Here is a 23,921-nt window from a genome sequence, read left to right on the forward strand (position 1 = left end):
TAAGTATTTGGTCAGAAACAAAATTTCATCTCAATACTTTGTGATATATCCTTTGTTGTCAATAACAGAGGTCAAACGTTTTCTGTAAGTCTTCACAAGGTTGCCACACACTGTTGTTGGTATGTTGGCCCATTCCTCCATGCAGATCTCCTCTAGAGCAGTGATGTTTTTGGCTTTTCGCTTGGCAACACGGACTTTCAACTCCCTCCAAAGGTTTTCTATAGGGTTGAGATCTGGAGACTGGCTAGGCCACTCCAGGACCTTGAAATGCTTCTTACGAAGCCACTCCTTCGTTGCCCTGGCGGTGTGCTTTGGATCATTGTCATGTTGAAAGACCCAGCCACGTTTCATCTTCAATGCTCTTGCTGATGGAAGGAGGTTTGCACTCAAAATCTCACGATACATGGCCCCATTCATTCTTTCATGTACCCGGATCAGTCGTCCTGGCCCCTTTGCAGAGAAACAGCCCCAAAGCATGATGTTTCCACCACCATGCTTTACAATAGGTATGGTGTTTGATGGATGCAACTCAGTATTCTTTTTCCTCCAAACACGACAAGTTGTGTTTCTACCAAACAGTTCCAGTTTGGTTTCATCAGACCATAGGACATTCTCCCAAAACTCCTCTGGATCATCCAAATGCTCTCTAGCAAACTCCAGACGGGCCCGGACATGTACAGGCTTAAGCAGTGGGACACGTCTGGCACTGCAGGATCTGAGTCCATGGTGGCGTAGTGTGTTACTTATGGTAGGCCTTGTTACATTGGTCCCAGCTCTCTGCAGTTCATTCACTAGGTCCCCCCGCGTGGTTCTGGGATTTTTGCTCACCGTTCTTGTGATCATTCTGACCCCACGGGGTGGGATTTTGCGTGGAGCACCAGATCGAGGGAGATTATCAGTGGTCTTGTATGTCTTCCATTTTCTAATTATTGCTCCCACAGTTGATTTCTCCACTCCAAGCTGGTTGGCTATTGCAGATTCAGTCTTGCCAGCCTGGTGCAGGGCTACAATTTTGTTTCTGGTGTCCTTTGACAGCTCTTTGGTCTTCACCATAGTGGAGTTTGGAGTCAGACTGTTTGAGGGTGTGCACAGGTGTCTTTTTATACTGATAACAAGTTTAAACAGGTGCCATTACTACAGGTAATGAGTGGAGGAAAGAGGAGACTCTTAAAGAAGAAGTTACAGGTCTGTGAGAGCCAGAAATCTTGATTGCTTGTTTCTGACCAAATACTTATTTTCCACCATAATATGCAAATAAAATGAAAAAAAAACAGACAATGTGATTTTCTGGATTTTTTTTTCTCAGTTTGTCTCCCATAGTTGAGGTCTACCTATGATGTAAATTACAGACGCCTCTCATCTTTTTAAGTGGTGGAACTTGCACTATTGCTGACTGACTAAATACTTTTTTTCCCCACTGTATATATATATATATATATAGACGTAGCATACATAGATATATAGATGTCAGTGACACATACACATATATAAATATGTATATATATATATATATATATATATATATATATATATATTACATAGATAGAAGAAAAGTCGGCAATTCATCTGCCGTGTACAGTAAAATCACAGAGTGACAGGTTAGAATTAGAATAGATAGAATATATATATATACATATAGAATACATAAATATATCGATGACAGTGACACACACACACACACACACACATATATGTATATATATTACATAGATAGAAGAAAAGCTGACAATTCATCTGCCGTGTACTGTAAAATCACTGCAGGAGTCGACAGGATAGAAGAGATGGATTAATTATATACAGTAAATACACACAGAATAGGTAGATATATAGATGTCAGTGAAAAAAATACAATTAGTGCAGTGTGTGCAGCTTACTGTACATGTATTTACAGTCATATGTTAAAGTTTGGGCACCCCTATTAATGTTAACCTTTTTTCTTTATAACAATTTTGGTTTTTGCAACAGCTATTTCAGTTTCATATATCTAATAACTGATGGACTCAGTTATATTTCTGGATTCAAATGAGGTTTATTGTACTAACAGAAAATGTGCAATCTGCATTTAAACAAAATTTGACCGGTGAAAAAGTATGGGCACCCTTATCATTTTCTTGATTTGAACACTCCTAACTACTTTTTACTGACTTCCTGAAGCACTAAATTGGTTTTGTAACCTCATTGAGCTTTGAACTTCATAGCCAGGTGTATCAAATCATAAGAAAAGGTATTTAAGGTGGCCACTTGCAAGTAGTTCTCCTATTTGATTCTCCTATGAAGAGTGGCATCATGGGCTCCTCAAAACAAGTCTCAAATGATCTGAAAACAAAGATTATTCAACATAGCTTTTCAGGGGAAGGATGCAAAAAGTTGTCTCAGAGATTTAACCTGTCAGTTTCCACTGTGAGGAACATAGTAAGGAAATGGAAGAACACAGGTACAGTTCTTGTTAAGCCCAGAAGTGGCAGGCCAAGAAAAATATCAGAAAGGCAGAGAAGAAGAATGGTGAGAGCAGTCAAGGACAATCCACAGACCACCTCCAAAGACCTGCAGCATCATCTTGCTGCAGATGGTGTCACTGTGCATCGGTCAACAATACAGCGCACTTTGCACAAGGAGAAGCTGTATGGGAGAGTGATGCGAAAGAAGCCGTTTATGCAAGCCCGCCACAAACAGAGTCGCCTGAGGTATGCAAAAGCACATTTGGACAAGCCAGTTACATTTTGGAAGAAGGTCCTGTGGACTGATGAAACAAAGATTGAGTTGTTTGGTCATACAAAAAGGCGTTATGCATGGAGGCTAAAAAACACAGCATTCCAAGAAAAACACTTGCTACCCACAGTAAAATTTGGTGGTGGTTCCATCATGCTTTGGGGCTGTGTGGCCAATGCCGGCACCGGGAATCTTGTTAAAGTTGAGGGTCGCATGGATTCAACTCAGTATCAGCAGATTCTTGACAATAATGTGCAAGAATCAGTGACGAAGTTGAAGTTACGCAGGGGATGGATATTTCAGCAAGACAATGATCCAAAACACCGCTCCAAATCTACTCAGGCATTCATGCAGAGGAACAATTACAATGTTCTGGAATGGCCATCCCAGTCCCCAGACCTGAATATCATTGAACATCTGTGGGATGATTTGAAGTGGGCTGTCCATGCTCGGCGACCATCAAACTTAACTGAACTGGAATTGTTTTGTAAACAGGAATGGTCACAAATACCTTCATCCAGGATCCAGGAACTCATTAATAGCTACAGGAAGCGACTAGAGGCTGTTATTTTTGCAAAAGGAGGATTTACGAAATATTAATATCACTTTTATGTTGAGGTGCCCATACTTTTGCACCGATCAAATTTTGTTTAAATGCAGATTGCACATTTTCTGTTAGTACAATAAATCTCATTTGAATCCAGAAATATAACTGAGTCCATCAGTTATTAGATATATGAAACTGAAATAGCTGTTGCAAAAACCAAAATTGTTATAAAGAAAAAAGGTTAACATTGATAGGGGTGCCCAAACTTTAACATATGACTGTAATTATCAAAAAATTATTTTTCTGAAAAAAATGACGTGGTCTCCCGTGTAATTTTGTTAACCAGAGAGGGAAAGCCAATGGCTGGGGGCAGATGTTTATAGCCTGGGATGGGGGTAATACACAGGGAGCTTCCCAGGCTATTAATATCAGCTCACAGCTGTATACTTAGGCTGTGTGCACACGCTGCGGAAAAGGTGCGGATTCATCCGCGCGGATTTTGTACAATCCGCAGGTGAAACCGCAGGTCAAAAGACCTGCGGTTTTACCTGCGGATTGCTCTGCGGTTTTGCCCTGCGGTTTTTCATCTCCTCAATGGAGGAGATGGCAAACCGCAGGAGAATCCGCAGAAAGAATTGACATGTCAATTCTTTCTGCGGATTGAAAACCGCAGATAATCCGCGCGGAAAATTCCGCACCGTCTGCACTGCGGTTTTTGATTCCCATAGGGAATCATTGTACTGTACACCGCAGCAGAAACTGCTGCGGGTCCGCAGCGGCCAAAACCGCTGCGGAACCGCAGCAAAATCCGCAGCGTGTGCACACAGCCTTAGCCTTTACTAGCTATTAAAATGGGAGACCCCCTCTAAAAAATTGACATAGGGTCCCCCTATAAATAACTAGCAAAGGCTATGCAGACAGCTGCGGACTGATATTAATAGTCTAGGAAGGGGCCATGGATACTGGCCCTCCCAGACTAAAAACATCAGCTCTCAGCCGCCCCTAAAAAAGGCGCATCTCTAAGATGTGCCAATTCTGGCACTTAGCCTTGCTCTTCCCACTTGCCCAGTAGAGGTGGCAAGTTGATGTCATAGGGTTGATGTCACCTTTGTATTGTCAGGTGACATCAAGCCTTGAGGTTCGTATTGGAGAGGCGTCAATAAGACTATTATATCCGTATCCACCTCCAGACCATTATTCTCCACAGCGCAACACCGTGTACATTGGTCTTGTCCCTGAAGAAGCTACATTAGTGAAATGTGCATTGGGACCAACGTCGGGATGGGACATCAACTATGAGTAAATACCTATAAATGGGCAACTATGCATCCTTGTTTTTCACAGTAGTGCACTCCATTTGAGATTACGTTTATCATACATGCACTTTCTATGTCTTAGGCTAGTTTCACACTAGCGTTTTTGAGCGCAGCGACGGCCTGCGCACGGCCGCCGCTAAGCCCCGCCCCTGCCGCGCCTCCGCCGGTAGCTCCGCCTACCGGCGCATGACGCTGCATGTGCCCTGCGTCCCCTATCTTTATCACTGGGGGCGCAGGCCGTGCGCAGTATGCGTTTGGCGGCGCATGCGTCCTTTTGACGGTGCGCCGACCTGCGCCAAACGCAACCTGCTGCAGTTTGGTTGCGCCGACGCACCGTCAAAAAGGCGTATGCGCCGCCAAACGCATACTGCGCACGGCCTGCGCCCCCAGTGATAAAGATAGGGGACGCAGGGCGCATGCAGCGTCATGCGCAGGTAGGCGGAGCTACCGGCGGAGGCGCGGCAGGGGGCGGGGCTTAGCGGCGGCCGTGCGCAGGCCGTCGCTGCACTCAAAAACGCTAGTGTGAAACTAGCCTTACTGATAGAGCCATGTACATTGGATTATCAGGTATCCCATTTTCACTTTAAGTAACCTGTTGCTGGTTCAGCACAATACATTTTGTACCTGCTTTACTTTGCCCTGTCCTGACCTGGGTCCCGGGTTGTTTGTTTTACCTGGGATCAGACTGATATAGGACACATTTTATATCCACTGAATATTTTTATACATTGATTAACCTTATGTGATATTGATAAAAATAAAAATGTATATGTGTTTTTCAAATGGTTTAATTAGACTTTTTGTTTCTCCGTATGATATCACTTGCTATGAGTCGCCAATTTATGAATGTATTCTTTACAAGAAACTGGTGCGTTCTTTGCATTACATCAGGGGCTGCTGGAGCTGAGAACAGCTGATCGGCGGAGGTGCCAGGGGATAACGATTACCTATTCTGGAGCTAAGTCATCAGTATCATAGTAGGGGACGAATTCTTCAAGAAACATTTTTGACAAATAAGTGACACACTGTTGAAAACGACCAAACACAGGTGACATGATGTGACATTACCTGAGGGGCCAGCACCGCCACCACTAAGCCAAAAGTGATTCCAAAATTATCATTCAACCACAAGCCAACGGCATGGATACATCCTCGGACATGGATGATACTCGCAACGTCAAGTCTCTAAACAAGGGAGAAAATAAAACATTATTCAAGCGTAGTAAATTATCAGATTATCTTTAAGCTTGAAACCCTTCCCGCCATGACCAATTTTTTATTTTTGCCCTTTTTCATTTTTAACCTCTTCACGACATATGACATATATTTGCGTCATATGTTGGGTCCCTGCCTTTGATGCGGGCCCACGCTGAGCCTGCATCTTTCCAGACACATGACGGCTGATTTAAACAGCAATCATATGCCTTTAACAGCCGTGGGAGGAGCGGTGCTCAGAGTGCCGCTGTTGTCCAATTAAGCTGGCTGTCAATCACAGACAGTGGGATTTACCAAGCCATGGCCGGAAGCGAGTTTTTCATCCCGCCCATCTGCGCCCTCGTCACATGATCATGGGGCGCTGATGGGTTATCATGACAGCGGGGCTCTGCTGATGACCCCCATGCCAGTCAATACGATCCTCCTGTACACATATAGTGATTTTTGCTATATATAGCTGTGCGGAAGCACTGCTACGTATAGTGCCCTAAGGGGACTAAAAGGGCTCACTCACACTGCCGTATTACAAGGCCGAGTGCTATCCGAAAACAATCTCAGGAAAACAATCTCAGCATGCTGCGTAATTCATTAGATTTTCGGATCACGCCCACACGTACAAGTGTATGGGTGTGTGTGAAACATCAGATGTCATCTGACTGCAGCCTGATATATGTTCACAGAGACAATGAAGATGGAGTAATTAAGTTCTCCATCTTCTCCGCACCTGTGATGCGATTCTCTCATTTCAGGGAATCGGATCATATTCAGATGACAATGACACAATATTAGCATATGTGAGCGTACCCTCAAAGTAAAAAGTTAAAAAAAAGTTTTTAAAAATATGAAAAAAATAACCCAAAAAGTACAAATCACCTCCCTTTTGATTTATTGAAAATAAAACAATAATAATAAATTATACACATATTTGTATAGCTTAGTTCAGAAATGTCCGATCTATCAAAACATAAAATAAATTAATCTGATCTGTAAAATCAAAACACCAGAATTAGGTTTTTTGGCGGCCTCAGCATTGCAATAAAATGCAATAAGAGGCGATCAAAACATCGTATCTGCCCAAAATAGTATCATTAGAAACATCAGCCCAGGGGGCAAAAAATATGACCTCACCCAGCCACGGAAAAACAGCAACAAAAGCAAAAAGTGTTTTTTATACAAATTTCTGAATATTTTTTGCCACTTAAAAAAAACATACATGTTACTGCGTACTCATACTGACCTGGAGCATCACATTGCCAGATCGGTTTTACCATGTAGTGAACATGGTAAATAAAGTACCCATAAAAACAGTCGTGGAATTGCAGTTTTTTTTTTGCAATTTCACCACACTTGGATTTTTCCCCCCATTTTCTAGTACAGTATATGGTAAAATGAAAGGCGTCATTCAAAGATACAACTCATCACGCAAAAACAAGCCCTCATACAGCCATACTGACGGAAAAATAATAAAGTTATGGCTCTGGGAAGAAGGAGAAGAAAAAACAATTCAAAAATGAAAAAAAAACTTAATTTTTTTTTAAATTACGGTATATACCTACGCTATATGAGGCTGTTTTCTACGGGATGAGTTATAATTTTGAATGACAGCTTTCATTTTACTACACAAAGTACTGGAAAATTTTAAAAAATGTCTCCTATAAGGCCCAGCCACAGGCCTATATGTAGATCTGGCATAAATGTTTGGGATGGGTAAATTGTGAGTACACAAAATCAAAAGGCCCCATACCAAAATTTCCAATGAGACCGTCATACAGCTTCTATAAAGTTATGTAAAATTAAGGGGTTGTCCACTTCTAGGACAACCCCTTCTTATACTAAATGTTCGACCCGGATAACATAGCCTAAACTCCCCTCCCGTACCGGCTCCATTCCAGGGGTGTCGGGACTCGCGGTCCCGGGGCTGTGATGCGGTGTTGTGACGTGATGCTCAGCGCTGGCGTCACAGTCTCCGCCTTTGGGCAAACTGAACATGGAGAGGCAGTCCGGGCTGCAGCGGACCTCCGGCTTCCTCTTCATGTTCAGTTCATAGGAAGGCGGAGACAGCAACACCAGCGCTGATTGGGCTCCGGCATCACAACACTGCATCACAGCCCTGAGGAGAGTGAATGCGGACACCGCAGGAACGGTGACGCAATGGGAGGCGAGTATAGGCTTTATTGTTTTATTGGGGCCAAACATTTACTTTAAGAAGGTGTTGTCCTAGTAGTGGACAACCCCTTTAAAAAGTGAATAGCCACCATTCTGTGCTAATTTAATGTTATATTTTATTAATAGGAGAGCTCTGTTTTCCTAATTTGATAAATATAATAATTTTGGCTGCATGCAGGCACCACTAGGGGGAGCTCAAGCTGTGTATGGGTTCAGTTAACTAAGTGGCAGCTGTATAGATCAGTGTGCAGCAAACGCCCCCTAGAGGCAGCTGTAATATCAGTATGACAGCAAGCAGGGGAATTGGATCAGTGCTGGGCCCACTACCAAACTTAGCGGTCATTTGTCCTGTCCCTGGTAAGTGCGCCATTAGACTCGTGCACGTTTGTAACATCAATAGCTTTTGCTCTTTGTTGACTTCCCTTAATATAATCAATGAATAGCATTAACTAATGCACTTTCATCCTGACATTAATAAATACAGCGCTGCGCCCCATGCATTAAGCACACAGATCAGCACTTACAGTACAGTACATATATAGCTATCCATTTAGGTGAATTACCGGATGTCAAACATAGAAATAAAGGCTGCAATTTACAGGACTGACAAATGCATTACCTGTAAATTAATTATTGATTTTCCCACATTAATGCGTCGTGCCTGCGGCTATCACACACATGCCGACAGTACATGTATATGTGTGAGTGAGGAACGGCTGGAATGTCCTCCATATATAAATCCTCCATACGTGGGAAAATACCCTTCAATCAAAGCAATGTCAACTTAACGCCAATGTGCCCTGCACCCCTTCACCAGTAATAGGGAGATAAGTAATGTGCAACCGCCACTAAACTGCAGCTAATCCTTGTAACGTGTTAGGCCTCTTTCACATATCCGTTTTTTTTAATCCGGCACGATGCGGCGAAAAGTGTGAAAACCGGATCCGTAATTGGATCCGGTTTTGGCACATAGAATGTAATGATTGCCGCATCGTGCCGGATGGACATACGGCGCCTCTGGTTTTTGACGGAAACGGCAAATCTGCGCCATCCGGCGTCAGCTAAAAACGTTGGCTGCAACGTTTTTTTGCAGCGCCGGATCGGCTTTTTCAACAGCGCATGCGCGGGCACTGTGAGTTTTAACCCCACAAGTGCCCGATGCAGCGCGCGCTCTCTCTCCCCCCCCCCCTCCGTACATACCGGCTTCCCCAGTGCAGCCTCTCTCGCTTGCTTCCGCTGCGGCTCCTTTACCGGCTTCCCCGGTGCTGCCTCTCTCTCCTCCGTACATACCGGCTTCCCCGATGCTGGCTTCCCCGGTGCTGCCTCTCTCACTTGCTCCCGCTGCGGCTCCTTTAATACCGGCTTCCCCGATGCTGCCTCTCTCTCCTCCGTACATACCGGCTTCCCCGATGCTGCCTCTCTCGCTTGCTCCCGCTGCGGCTCCTTTAATACCGGCTTCCCGGTGCTGCCTCTCTCGCTTGCTCCCGCTGCAGCTCCTTTAAATGTTTTACAAGCCGGATCAGGCGCCGCACCTGCATCCGCTGTCACCGCTGCACGCCTGATCCGGCGGTCCGACTTTCCGCCGCACCCCGCTGGAACAATCACACCGGATGTGTGAAAGTAGCCTAACACTGGGGTGCTGCAGCGGGGTCCACACTACCCCACCGAAACAGATGAAATGCGCAGTATAAATCGACTCCCCAGCGAAGAGCAGCTCCGTATACAGTGGTGTGACGGAGGTGACCCCTATCTGTGTGACTCCCTCCCCTCCTCCCGCTGTCGTTACTGTATATGATATGTAAAGCAGGAGCATTTGCCTAATTTACCAAGGTGACCCTAGGAAATGATCTAATCAGTGACTACAGGCTCATTGTTAGGTGCTCGTCCAGAGACATTCACCGAAACATCACAATCACCATTCATTTTGTCTATATAACATTAACAAGGTCGGCTCATAAGTCTGTGGAGAATGGCCGAATAAGAAGTCCCCTTAGATAGTGGCTTATTCAGTCGGATTCCATGAGGTCCAGTATATAGCGATGTTTATTGCATTTAAAAAGATTTACCTCCAAAACCTGTCTTCTGAATATCGGCATTCTTTTTTGTTTTTTTTTTATTAGAATTTTGCGTTGAACTGTTCCTCAGCTATTCGTCCTGGAAATGTATGAATATGCTGAAAACTGGGTAGAGATGAGCGAATCGATTCACAGGACCCTGTCTGTATTCTGTGTCTGCCGGACGAGAGTCCCAAGAAGCATCTTCTATCTGCAGGCATCCCTGGCGCTCATTCTGATTAGTAGGGACGATGTGACATCATGAATGCGTCACGTCACAACTGTGGCCCCCCATCAAGTCATTACTGTGGCCCCCCATCAAGTCATTACTGTGGCCCCCCTCCAGGCCTACTAATCACAAGAGAGGATTCCAGCCGTCAGGAGCCAATTCGCAGGGTTCCTGTCTGAAGGCCACAAAATACTGCCATGGCTGCTGGACCTGGGTCCTGCCAATTTATTTGCTTTCTATAAATGGAGTGTACCTACAGAGTCTAAAGACTGCTGACAGTGTTAGGCTAGGTACAGACTAACATTTAGGCTATGTGCACACGTAAGAAGAATTTTCCTGAGCAAAACCTGACTCCTTTGAAGGAAATCCACATTTTTATTTTTCGCGTTTTTTTCCGGAGCATCCAAATTCTCAATGAATATAGTGGCAAATCCGGAATTTTCCGCAAAATTAATGAACATGCTGCGTTTTTTTCCACGATGTGTTTTTTTTTTGCGGAAAAAAAACGCATCATGTGCACAAAAATTGCGGAATGCATTCTAGTAATGGGATGTATAATGTATGCCTTTTTAAAGCGGTCTTGCAGGGGAAAAAACGCTAAAAAAAGTGAAAAAATGCGAACGTGTGAACACAGCCTAATTCTCTCATCTGAGATAATCAGGTCGATTATGCAAATCTAAAAAAATTTCTCCATCTTCTTCATTCTGTCAGTGTGTGAAAATACTGCACTCAGACATCAACCAAGTGCAGTCCGATAGTTCCCATGGACTCATTATTACATCTCAATAATCAGACATGATAAAAAAAAACAAACAGAAAGTGCACAGGGCCCCAAAAACCAGACAACCACTGGGAAGCTGGGGGGCGACATAAGGAATTACATTCATCTTGATATGGTACACATTTGTGCTAATACAGGTTCTCAAATTACATCTCAAAAAATTCTGTGCTACTAATGAGAATGTAGACTCCTTCAAGTGATAGTATCTCTTACCTCTTTATCGAGGGTTCGGTAACCACACAGAGTATTCTTCACTCCGCCAGTGTCCTGAAAACACAATGAGATCTCAATGTTAATGAGGCCATTCAATTCACAACAGGCAATGCTGAACTATCTAAGCCCCATACAGATGGATGTTGGTCAAACTTGTTGATAAAGGTGGGATCTGATCATTTTGTTCGATGCCAGTAAAAGATTGTACCAGAAAAGTTTAACATAAGGACACTGCCACCACCATACTTCACTGTAGGCACCATGCATTTCTCAATTTATTTTTCTAAAATCTTATGTGGGACTGCATGAGCACTGCTGGTGTCGGAGCGCTACATTTCACTGATGGTATCATGAATTCACAGAGAAGATGTTACTATCACTGTGTGCCCTTAGTAGAAGGGCACTCTTCCAACGTGACAATGATCCAAAATACACATCTGTTGCATTTCTACAGAAGAACAGGGAGTTCAGTGTCTCCTGATCTGAACCTAAGCAAACACCTATGGGGAATTCTGAAGAGACAAGCTGTCATCATTCTTCATCCAGCATCCAATAGAGGTTGTTCTTGAAAAATGAAAAATATAGATGTTGCAATATGTTGCTAACATATTCATTCAATGCCTAAAAGATTTGGTGCTGTCCTTAAAAATCATGGAGGTCATACAAAATACTAGAAGTAGTAGTTTTTGATGTGGGGTGTACTCATTTTTGCATCAACTAATTTGAGTAAAACGGACGATTTTGTTATATTATTAACCCTTCTTTTTTATTATGGGTTAAAAAATCTATTAAAATAAAATTTTGCATATTGTTCTTGTGTTCCGTGAGATATTGATTACAATCTTACTTTTCAAAAGGGGTGTACTCATTATGCTGAGAACTGTATACATACATGTATTATAAATTTGCATAAACAAACTGCAGTGGATATTAATAAGGCTTTTGGGAATGGAAAGTCCCCACATAAATTAGAGCGGGGACTGCATGGGCTCGTGGCACTTAGGGTAAATGTATGATGTGTAGGGATATTGTTAGGAATATGCTGTCTGTAACCATTTTGTTTTACTGTAGGTTGCCTTACTTGTCTCATGAGGTATCCTCATGATTGACCTGGCAAAGGGTTAATAGTACCTGTTGTCATGTAACAGAAGCAGGTGATCTCTCTGATTGGCTTTGAATGGCTTTGTTTCTGCTTGGATACTGTGGGTCCCCCTGCTGCTGCCATCCCCGTGGATACCCCTGAACAACCAGGTCCGGCTATGAGGCAGTGGAAGATGAGCCGACGCTGAGGGAACGGCCGAGTAGGAGTTGAGCGCCACTGAAGAGGCGTTCAAAAGTGATTTATTCACCTAACTCATTCCCTGTTAGGAAGACCCGTGGCACCAAGAAGTGTGGAGGAAGGAGGATTACCACTGACAGACTGGAAGTGAGAAATCCAGCATTGGCGGGTGCTCCAGGGGACCGTGGATAACGCCGGAAGGGACTGATCCAGGACCTCTCCGTCGGTGGTGCCAACACCAACCCCTCACTGCGGCGACAGCGCCAGCAGAATCCACCGTCAGGACCAGCGTACCAGGCTGACTGTATCAGCGGTCAGTGCTGCACCAGCCCAGGCCTGGGCGTCCCAAGATGGATTTTCAAGCGAGGACGACAGAGCATCATGAAGAGCATGTCTCCAGGGCCCGAGGAGATCACAGGAACGCGACTTTCCTCTTTGCATTGGATCTGGTGAGATGTTTGTCATCTGATATGCAGGGCTCTAATGTATGGGATGAAAGGAGGGTTTTTAGGTTAGTGCAAAGAGCTGTGAATCAGGCGCTGGCTGGTAGCCGTGGCTACCCTGTGCCTAAGCCTCACCCTTCTACTGCAATTGGGTTCTCTAGAATTTCTGGGATATTGTTGAAGGAAGCTATTGTTTTTAAAATGTCACCTTTGGGATTTTAACTAACTGCTGTGGTCCACAAGAAGATCTGGCAGCAGGAGTAGTTGGTTATGTTCTTGTTGTTCTTTAATTATAAGCCTGCGAATGATGGGTTTGAATCTGATGTGGACAGGTAAAAAACCTTCAAATCCTTCTACTTTTGGATACAAGCATTTTACATTTACGCCACTGTTTTTGCGAGAAGTAGCCAAGCCTTAGCTCCTGATTATTTCAACATCAGGCGTACTGTAACTTCGGGGGTACAGCTTGGCTCCTATGATGAGGCCTTCCGGCAAAAAATAGCAGTTCATACTACTGTTTGTTGGGGAGTCAAAGATGTCAGGCTTTGGATTAACTTAGTGCTTTCCCAAAGTCACGTGACACAGACTTCGGCGTTGCAGCAATTTCTTAAAAAAGGAATTTGCTGCTCATTTAATGATGCCGGATTAAGTGGCCGAACACTTGCCGTTTTTGCCATGAATGTTCCTACTGTAATGGAACACACCTGATGTCCAAATATTTTTAAAAAACAGAAAATCAGTGCACAAGTGCCTGATACCCGAGACGCTGTTGTAAAAGGGATGAACGCTGGTAAATCAAGCCGCAATGCGCCCCTGGCTCGACAGCTTCCCAGACGGCAAAAGTGCGCTTACTCACTGACCGTTTTGCTGAAGGGTTTTTCGTGCCGGAATTTCAGGGTCCAGACTGTTGCTGCATCGACAACTTGGTGTCGGTGCGTTTTTAATGAATCAGTTGTGTACGAATTTATTCAGAAAGTATTATCTCTGGGCCGCATTGATGGCCCCGCTTGTTGCCCCTCTTTTTCACATATCAGGGTTTCTACATTTGGTGTAGTACTGAAGAAGGAGGCTGGCACTTTTTGGATAATCCATCATTTGTCGTACCTGTCTAGGTTTTCATGGAATGAGGAGTTTTCAGCGGTTTAGGTGTCTTGTCTCCTACACCTCGTCTGATGTAGCTGTCAACATATTGCGCACCCATAGCCAGAATTATCTGATAGCTAAAATCGACATTAGTACCTAGGAGCGCCCGCTTTTGGAAGGACCACAGCTTGTAAGTGTCTTTCTATTCTTGTTTGCGAGATTTCCATCCATTCTTCCTTGGGAAATTCTTCCAGTTCTGTGAGATTCCTGGGACGTCCTGCATGCACTGCTATTTTGAGGTCTAGACTCCTACTTTGTGGGCCTCCACCAATTGCAGAGTGCTAGGCAGTTGCTTAGAAGAACCCATGGCTGCTGTTTTTTGGCACAAGGTTAAAGGAGGCTAGGTTTTTCTGAAGCTGAGAAATTTGCACCATCTGACCTTTCCTAACGATGATAATGAACAAGCCATAACCCTAACAGGCTAATTAAGATCTGAAACCTTGGTCAAAGTTATCTGAACACACAAATCTCCAAGGGTGCCCAATCTTTTGCATGGGCACATTTTCCCTTTCGTAATTTTTTAAATGGTAATATTTTTGGGAGGCCTAAAATACAAAGGAAATATGTCCTCTTTAACTTTAGCCCAAACTTTTACATGCCACTGTAGGAGGAGCCGGTCTGCAGAAGGTGAATTTCATGAGTAGCCACGCATAGAAGAGATCTGGATGCACACATACTGGCCTCGGGTGCGTAGAGACAGATGAAGTATGGTAGACTGGGGACAGGATGATACTGCCTGTCAGAGGAGATGCTTGAAGGTGGAAGTGACAGTGTGGTGGGAGTGCTCGATGCGAAAATACTTAAAGGAGGTATTGTGGGAACCCCTGATTCTTGGGATACTGCCTTGTTGTGATTTTGGGGGAAAGATTTGGCTGTAATTACTGCGAATAGGGTCTCTGGGTGTCAACACTGTGATGGGTGCGGGAACTGGATGAGGCTCGCGACACTCTCTCAGAGCTGAATGTGGCTCCCATGGTCAGTAAGGATGGTGACTACTGACCCACTGGAAGTACCAATCCTAAAATTCTATTTAACATTGACTTTTAGGATTGCCACCTTCTCTAGGTTGCACTATAGTTGATCTCTTCTTCTCTGAGGAAGCTATTTGCATAAATTCCCAAGGGAGCATCGCACGGCCTATAAGTCTCCACATCCCTTCGTTAACGTGGTCCTCTCCACAAGGAGACGCTTTACCACTTAGGGTATTTTCTTCACTAGTCGTTTCAGCCTTCCGTTTTCAGGCATTATCGTTCTCTTCAAACTATTGAAGACGGTAATGAAGGTCATCACCTTGACGTATAGAAAAGTATATTAATTTCCTTCCTCTCTCTGTTATGGACGAATGCTGATTAATAAATATCAGATACATTGTAGTCCTGTACGGCATAGTAAATATCATTGTCAGGATATCCGCACTAGGAGAATATGAAGCTATAAATTATTGATTATCCACCACAACGTTTGTGAATATTGATGAGAGAAATCACACAAGGTATCATCTCCAGAGACAGACAGCGATGAACCATCAGGCTGACAGAGTGCCCCCTACTTCGTAGTTAGTCATTTTGGACGGCTTTCATTGTGATTCATGCCTCAATGAATATCTTTATTAAAGTTAATTCAATTCTCATAAACAATCCAGATTATTCTAATGTCTGATTACGCACCGTGCGACCGGAGGGGTCAATTCAATTCCGATATGTACAAGCTTGTCTATTACACTATAGACTCAGTAACCTTGGTATGAAATAGACTGTCCTCCCTCAGTTATATGACTTTATTATGTAGAGCAAATGCATCCAAATATTAAAGGAATTATTCCATAGCGTCCTTCTATTTTATTTAGACATGCCAGCCCCAGCACTTGGATTCACATCTGTCTTGAGAAAGCCAATGTGTTAAAGGAAATTTGTCAACAGATTTTTTTTCACCTAATCTGAGAGCAGCATAATATAGAGACAGAGACCCTGGACTCCAGCGATGTATCACTGACTGGGCTGCTTACTGTAGTTTATAAAATCACTGTTTTATCAGCAGGAGATTATCACTAGAAGAACGGTAAACCTGCTCCAATGGAGTTCTTCATATTCATGAGCTCTGTATAACCCCGCCCTCGCCACTGATTGGCAGCTTTGTGTGTACATTGGCAGAAAACTGCCAATCAGTGTTGGGAGGGCGGGGTTATACAAAGCTCAGCATTCAGAGAACTACTAGATCTGCAACAGAGAAAACATTAAGTGACACATCGCTGAAATCAGGGTCCCAGGTCCTACATTATGCTGCTCTCAGATGGGGTACCAGAAACCTGGTGAAAGATTCCTTTTAAGCGCCACAGAGAACGGATGAATAAGTGTATGGAGCAGGATCACTGGCTGAGCCCACACCATGCCAGGCAGATGGAGGTGTTAGAGTCGACATCTGTCTGTAACTGTAGTGATCGGAGCTTAGCGGTTTATCCTTGAAGTAATGTCATCTGGCTGTGACAGCAGCATCTAAAGCCCATGGTGGCCCCGGGGTGCTCTGTCATGGAAGCTCATCAGCTGCCATGTTGGTGCTCCTAATAGGTAAAGGGTGGGTTGATGAACCTCCAATTTGTGTGGCAAAGAAGAGATAAGAGAAGGGACCCATTTGTACTACAAGCAGTAGAATTCATTTTGTAAAAACCAAGCACCGTCCCCCCCTGCATTTTTATTTCATTGTACTTGGAATTCTCCCCCCACCCCCATTTTCAACTGCGTTGATCGGTAAAAAGAATGGTGCCTTGCAACACTCAAGCCTTCATACGGCTTTGTCATTGGAAAAAGAACAACTTGTGTCTTTCTAAGGGGAGACAAAAAAAGAATACGTAAATACAAAAATTGTCTTCAGCAGGTAAGGGTTAAAACACATAGCTTAGTATATAACGTCACAGAGGTTAGGTCATTTTTGAACCAGAAAATTCTCACTGCCTTGAGGAGTCCATGCATAAATAAAAGCCCCAAGCTCAGCGTCTCCTCGTGTATTTTATGCTGCACTCATGTAGGGATAGATCCAATTGAACTAATGGCCTCTGTAACATGACTAAAAGGTTGTTAAAAGTCTGCTGACTATAATCAAGTAATTAAATATGAAAAGATTGACCGGCACATTCACACAGAAAACAGGTGTGAACAGGTGCTTACTAAGAGTAGCCATCTCCATATATACCCAACAAAAAAATAGTGCTATTTTTTTGTTGATTATATATGGAGATGGCTACTCTTAGTAAGCACCTGTTCACACCTGATTTCTGTGTGAATGTGCCGGTCAGTCTTTTGATATTTGTATACATAGTCTGTTGTGAACTCTCTCGATTTGACTTCTGAGTCGGGGCTCCCTCTGGTGGTTACTGTAGGTAGTGGAGCTGGCCGAAGTCTGCCACCTGACGACGATGACTGGAAATCAGGGGCTACTGACTGGAGTATTTAAGTGAGCAGGCTCCCTTCAGTGGCTGCTGGTGATTAGTTTCTTCCTGTGCATTCTGAGGTCCGCTGTCTCCTGCCTGATCCTGCATTTTTCAGTTAAGTTGTTCATTAGCTAATCCTCTGATCTGGTTTTGCCTCATTCTGCTTTGCTGTGAGGGTTCAGGGTACTCCCTGCTAGGGCTGTGCTGGACCCCGCTCCATATGTTACAGCTTGTGTCAGTTTTTTCAGTCCCCTGTTATATTAGTCTCTTTTGCTTTGCTGCCAGTTAACACCCGAATGCTGATATAGTGGGGGAGAGGTCATGATTTTTTAGGGTTTTTGTGTGATTGCAGACAGTGTCTTTCCTTTCCTATCCTATCTAGTCAGTTTGGGCCCCATCATTTGCTCAGTCTATTTTCTGCCTTCGTTTTTGTCTCATCTTGTCTCACCGACAATATATGTTTGGGGCTGTCTATTCCTTTGGGGTTCTACTCCGGGGCAGTTTAGATTTAACCTTTCTTGCTTTAGGCTTTGTTAGCTCTCCGGCTGTGCCAAGGCGTCTAGGGCATCGTAGGTACGCCCCACGGCTACTGCTAGTTGTGTTGTCAGGATTAGGGGTCTGCAATCCGCTAAGTTACCAACCTTTCTGGTTTCCTGGTGGCCTAGCCTATTCCTGCCATCCTCCTCGGTGACCAGTTCATAACAATAGTCTCTTTGACTGAGCACTCCACCCCTCAGCCTCTGGCCTTTCTAATTACAGCAGGATCCTATGTTCCCATGTAAATGCAGACTTTAGCCCAAGAGAGGATTCACACAGCAGGTTCCCAGCAAGGCGAATCGCCTTATCGTGGCTGCTAGGTACACAGGAATTGGCCAATTTATGTGCTAAGTATTCTCAATTTTTCTAATTTTCAAGAGCAGAAATACATTTCAAATGTCATTTATTTCATGTTTGCATGCTAGACCACTACAGAGTGCTACTTTTTTGTTGGTTATAACCAAGTAACTGCTGGTTACTTACTAGCCTGTGCAGACAACAGATGAACATTCTATGTGCACAGGACGTTCATTAACATGATTTTCTAGATGCACAAAACGACTGTGTTAGGGCATGGTCAGATGGCCGCATAAATTGTAGCAAGATTGGAGCGCAGTGCACGGACTGTCTGACGGCTCTTCCGACCTGTAACTATATGAAGCTGCCATGATCGGGTAGGGATAGCTGCCGACCAGTCCGGGCATTGCATTCCGATCACTTTCCTATTTATACTGCTGTCTGACTGCGTGCTAAGAGTGGATTATAATAACTAACACCTGGGAAAGTCATCTTGGGGGTTACAATACATACACTTTGCTAAAGTAAAAGCTAATTACAAAATTAAATCCAGAAAACTGATATATCGCAGAGCTCAGCGTCTCTACATCTGACAGATCAGCCTTAATAAGAATGAGTAGATCATTTTACTTTGATATTTCTCTCTTTAATATCGGGTCGTTCCAATGCACAAGCCCCAATACAGATTTCACAAGTACTTTATGGATTTCCGCCCTAGAATACCATGTATTGCCCATGACTTCATACCGGCAGTAAGCTGGTAATGGCACCTGGTAAACACAGACTTGTTTTCCAATGGAGGTGACATATTATAGGAAAAAAAGGTGCAGTCTGACTTATTCCATGGACTGTTGTGCTCTCCAAGAGATGCCAGTGAGGTCAGTGGCGGATAAGGAGCCTCCGTCAGCCAATGCTGGCAAGACACAAAAGATGAAAAGGCTTAGATGCAATAATTGGGTTTTGTGAGTTTCATCTGCCTGCTGGTTACGTCTCTTTTTTTTCCTTTTCGCTTCAAAGCGCTATCTTGAGCTGTAGCTTGACAGCTGGCTTATATTGTCTACCTCGTTTTCCAATGATCTGAGCAGGTAAAGTACAGTGAACCCCAGTGAAGCAATAATAAAAGCACAGGTTGGGTTTTATATCCCCAAAAATAAAGGTAGTGCCTTTAATGTGACACTAAAATAATAAGTGGAAACCTGCAGCTGCTATACAATTGCCTGTGACAGAACATATACCTAAGTGAGGGAGAAAACAGGATAGGAATGTCTACCAGTAACAATAAAAGAAAAAATAAAAAAGGGCTCAAAAATGATTTTATTTTATTTTCACAAAAAATTATAGATACAATAATGTTTAAAAATAAAGAATATGTTCCATGTTATTATTTTCTGAATACACTTATTCATATGCAGTTGTCTGGCAGCTGAGCTCAGCTACATTATTGTATCTGAAAATTTTGTTAAATAAAAAAAACAAAGAAGCCTAAACAATAAATTTTAGGTTACTTGTCATTTCACCAAGACAAGTAGAAAAGTGTGGTCTTGATACAGTCATGCCTTTGGAGCAAATAGTGCATGGCCCTGTTCACATGTCCCTTCAGACATCCCTGGTTAGTTTGTTACATTCCATTAGGCTACTTTCACACATCAGTTTTTTGCCGTCAGGCAGGATCCGGCTTTTTTTAGAAAAAACGGATCCGGCATAAATTTTGGAGAACTGTAGAAACGGATCCGTTTTTTTGCTGGATCCGTCTCTGTTCCTGGCGGCTGGCCAATTGGATCTGAGCATGCGCAGACTTAAAAAAACCGGATCCGGTTGCTGGATCCGTCTTTTTCTGGATCCGGCGCATTCCGGCGCCCATAGACTTTCATTGTAGCAAAAAGCTGGAAGCGCCGGATCCGGCGCTTCCGGCTTTTTCGCCGGAGACAAAAAACGTTACAGTAGACGTTTTTTCAAGACGCCGGAATGAGACAAGTTGCCGGATCCGGCAAAAAACGGATGAAACGCAATGCCATCCGGCGCGATCCGGCGCTAATGCAAGTCAATGGGGAAAAAACGGATCCGGCATTGCATTTTGCCGGATCCGTTTTTTCCAAAAAAAGCCGGATCGCGCCTGAAGGCAAAAAACTGATGTGTGAAAGAGGCCTAACTCGGACAACCATTATTCTGTTTGCCTATTCCTCAAAAGGATCAAGTGGTGTCCAGGAATTGTTCTGATTTTCAGGTAACCTGCCAACAATTCTTTTTGAGAGGGTGGTTCTTCTTCATCACCATTCCTATCATGATTTGAGTTTGCCATAGTCCAGCGATTTTCTCACGCTAAACTGAAAGCTTGCTGTAAAGACACAATGGCTGTGTCCTTTTAGGTGCGCAAAACCTAAGGGGTGCTGCTGAGGATCGTGGTCTGGTCAGAGACGTGCAGACATCGCAACGTGCAGTGTATCCCAGAGAAGGACCTGGCGGGGCACGTGATCGCCAAGGGAGTGACTGGGGCGGAGCCAACCCACGAGATCGGGAGGGAGCTGGCTGTACATGATGTGCCAGGGAAGTAGTCAGGAAAGCCGTGGTCAGAAGCCGGAGAGTGGAGTCAATGCCATGGGATGACACAGGAGAATAGTTAGGGACAAGCCGAGGTCAGAAGCCAGGGAGGATGCAGGAACCAGAGGAAAAGGCAAAGGGAAAGTTAGGGGCGAAGCTGAGGATCAAACCAGAGAGTAACAAGTAGAGCAAAATCACTAGACAGAAGCAGAACGAGGGTCAAGCCGAGTCCTACACGGAAACACAAACACACAGAGGAACAATGGTATCAAACAGAGAAAACCTGGTCAGCTGCTCAAGCTTGGTTACGGAAAGTATCACTGACACAGAGTCTGGCCAGTAGCAGGTCTAAATAGCCCTCCCCAAACCAAAGACAGGCCATACAAAATTAACCCCGAAAGAACTAGGACGGGGAAAGAAACCCCGTCCTGAATATGACACTTGCTTTTTTGTTATGCTGGTATGCAGTTTAAGAGCTAGGAGAGCAAGAGCAACGAAAAAAAAAGACGCTTTTTTGGAGAAAATTATGGTGGCCTTCACCATATTTTTTTCTCTCCACCTCCAAGAAAACTGGATCATACTCTGATCAGGGTGTGATTAGCATAATCGGACCGTTTTCTTGATTGGAGAACATACAGTCATCTGCTCTTATCCTAAGGCTACCTTCACACGTCCGCTTAAAAAAATGTACGCATCAGATGGTCCATTTTTACCATTCGTGTGGTTTTCTGTTGGCCATCTGTGTGTGACATCCGCGTGTCGTCCTTGTGGCACATGGCAAAATAGAATGCAGAATAGACATTACAGATTTATATATAATAACATGTGCAAAGATATAGATAGATGATAAATAGATATCCGTGAGATATAGAATTTGTGCCTTGACTGTGTAACTTACTGTATATCTATTAACCGAATAGATATAAAAAAAATTACGTGGTGTCCCCCCATTTTTTGTAAGCTGCAAAGCTGTGAGCTGATATTATCAGGCTGGTATAAAGTCCATGGTTATTGGGCCTTTACCAGCCTAAAAATATCAGCCATCAACTGCCCAAGAATTGGCGCATCAGATTAGATGCTCCAAATCTGGCACTTCACCTTGGCTCTTTCCGATTGCCCTGGTGCGGTGACAATTGGGGTAATGGTAGTCGTGGTTGAGGTCAGCTATGTAGCGTCCAAAAACAACACTGGCATCAAGCTCTTGTATTAGTAATGGAGAGGCGTCTATCAGACACCCCCATTACTAATTCAGTAATAAAAACACACACAGAAAAAAAATACTTTAATGATATCCCCTATACTTTTCCTTGTTCATCACTTTATTAAAAATTTAAAAAAATTGATGCAAGTCCACCAAATCCGATGGAAAAAGGCTAAGGAGTCTTGTTCTGACGTACCATAGACTTTACCAACAGCCACTTTTGGTTCCCACTGCACTCCACGAGACACAGCGACTCTGAAAAGTGGGGACGTCAGTAACGTTATCGCTCTTCAGACATTCCGGGTCAAGCTGCATTCTGCTTGACTAGGCAACTGTGAAGAGTGGTAACTCGAACATGTAATCAGCACCATGGATTATAATGAGTGTGCATGAGTCTCCAGTACATGTGAAAACGGACACAAGTACCGGAAACGCCGATGTGTGAGGGGAGTCCAAGAGATAGGAGAGCAAGAGCAATGAGAAAAGGAAGCACTCTTGGTCAAAATTCTGATCACCTGCATCTTTTTTTTTTGCTGTAAGAAAGCATAGAGGGGTAAAACTCAGAGCTGTTGTCCTCTCAGGGACCAGGGCCCAACTGCGGCTGGAACCTATGACCTCATACTTACACTAGTGAGCATGTCATAAATAATACCGAAGTCTAAATGCAGCCGGAGTTACCTTCTATTGGCTTTTCATGGGCTTTTGTTCGCTTTTCTTTCTTCTCTGACATAATGTCAATTCTTTCCTTTTACAGGCTATTTTTTATTGTCCAAGGATCACATGCGTGCTACAATTGCTCCTGACCCTGCGCTGCTTCAGAACATAAAATCCGGCATAAATAAGGACTAATCAACTGATAACTGCATGCCATTTTTGGAGTCCCGATTTACCAATCCAGCTTATTGTATTTCTTTCAGAGCTTCGGGCAATGAGCGTTTCATATGTCGTATTCAGGCACAATAAAGACAAGTGGATTTTAGATAGAACTGCCGCGTTCTCCTTCTCCACATGAAAGATGAAGAGGAACATGGCTTCATTTGCAATAGCAAAGTACAGTCATGGGAAGTCATTTCTTATTTGCTGCCCGGGAGCGATGGGACTGAAAATGACCCTCGATAACTTTTGGTTACATTGAAATAACTATTTCTCTTTGGCTTTTTGTGAGCAGAGAACTCATGCAATAAGAAATCTCACGGCAAAATAATATAATGCGAGTTTCTGTCTCGTACTTCTTCACGTAACGACTTTCTTTTGCTCTATTGCACTTGCAGTAATTATATCCTGCAGTGTGTGCACTTAGAGAGCCTATTAGTGTTGGAATTAATATCATATTGCATTATTATTATTATAGCGCCATTTATTCGATGGCGCTTTACATGTGAGGAGGGGTATACATAATACAAACAAGTACAGTAATCTCAATACAAGTCACGACTGGTACAGGAGGAGAGAGGACCCTGCCCGCGAGGGCTCACAATCTACAAGGGATGGGTGAGGATACAGTACACAATTATTGACAATTTGGGGAAAAAAAAACACAATATTTTTGCCTATAGCTAAAGCAGTCAACATATGGGGTCCGATTCATTAAAGGGTATCTGTCAGTGGAATAAACTCTCCTATGTCGTTTATATGAACATGAAGGTCATAGGAAGCTGAATAAAATAATACCTTGATATTTGCAATCCGAAGTCTTATTTCTGAGAGATCCATGATTTTCTTATATGTAATTTTGCTGTTATGATCTATGGGCCGGACATAGATCTCCTGCCTCCATAGACTATTATAAATGAAAAGGTGTGTTACCAGTGTCATACATGTGATGACTG

General features: G+C 43.6%; 1 protein-coding gene across 1 annotated transcript in view; it reads right to left on the bottom strand.

Annotated features, from left to right (window-relative positions):
• Window positions 1–23,921, bottom strand: part of LOC141084363 (tetraspanin-15-like) — a 277,985-nt gene that overhangs the window by 8,337 nt on the left and 245,727 nt on the right. The window contains exons 6-7 of the mRNA XM_073569064.1: window positions 11,231–11,284; window positions 5,641–5,757 (exon numbers count right to left, since the gene is read on the bottom strand). Of these exons, the coding sequence (XP_073425165.1) occupies window positions 5,641–5,757; window positions 11,231–11,284 (171 nt within the window). The remainder of the gene's footprint in view (window positions 1–5,640; window positions 5,758–11,230; window positions 11,285–23,921) is intronic.

This window comes from Dendrobates tinctorius, unplaced genomic scaffold (assembly GCF_039654945.1).
Source record: "Dendrobates tinctorius isolate UK_male_01 unplaced genomic scaffold, ASM3965494v1 ptg000022l, whole genome shotgun sequence".
NCBI classification, from domain to species: domain Eukaryota; kingdom Metazoa; phylum Chordata; class Amphibia; order Anura; family Dendrobatidae; genus Dendrobates; species Dendrobates tinctorius.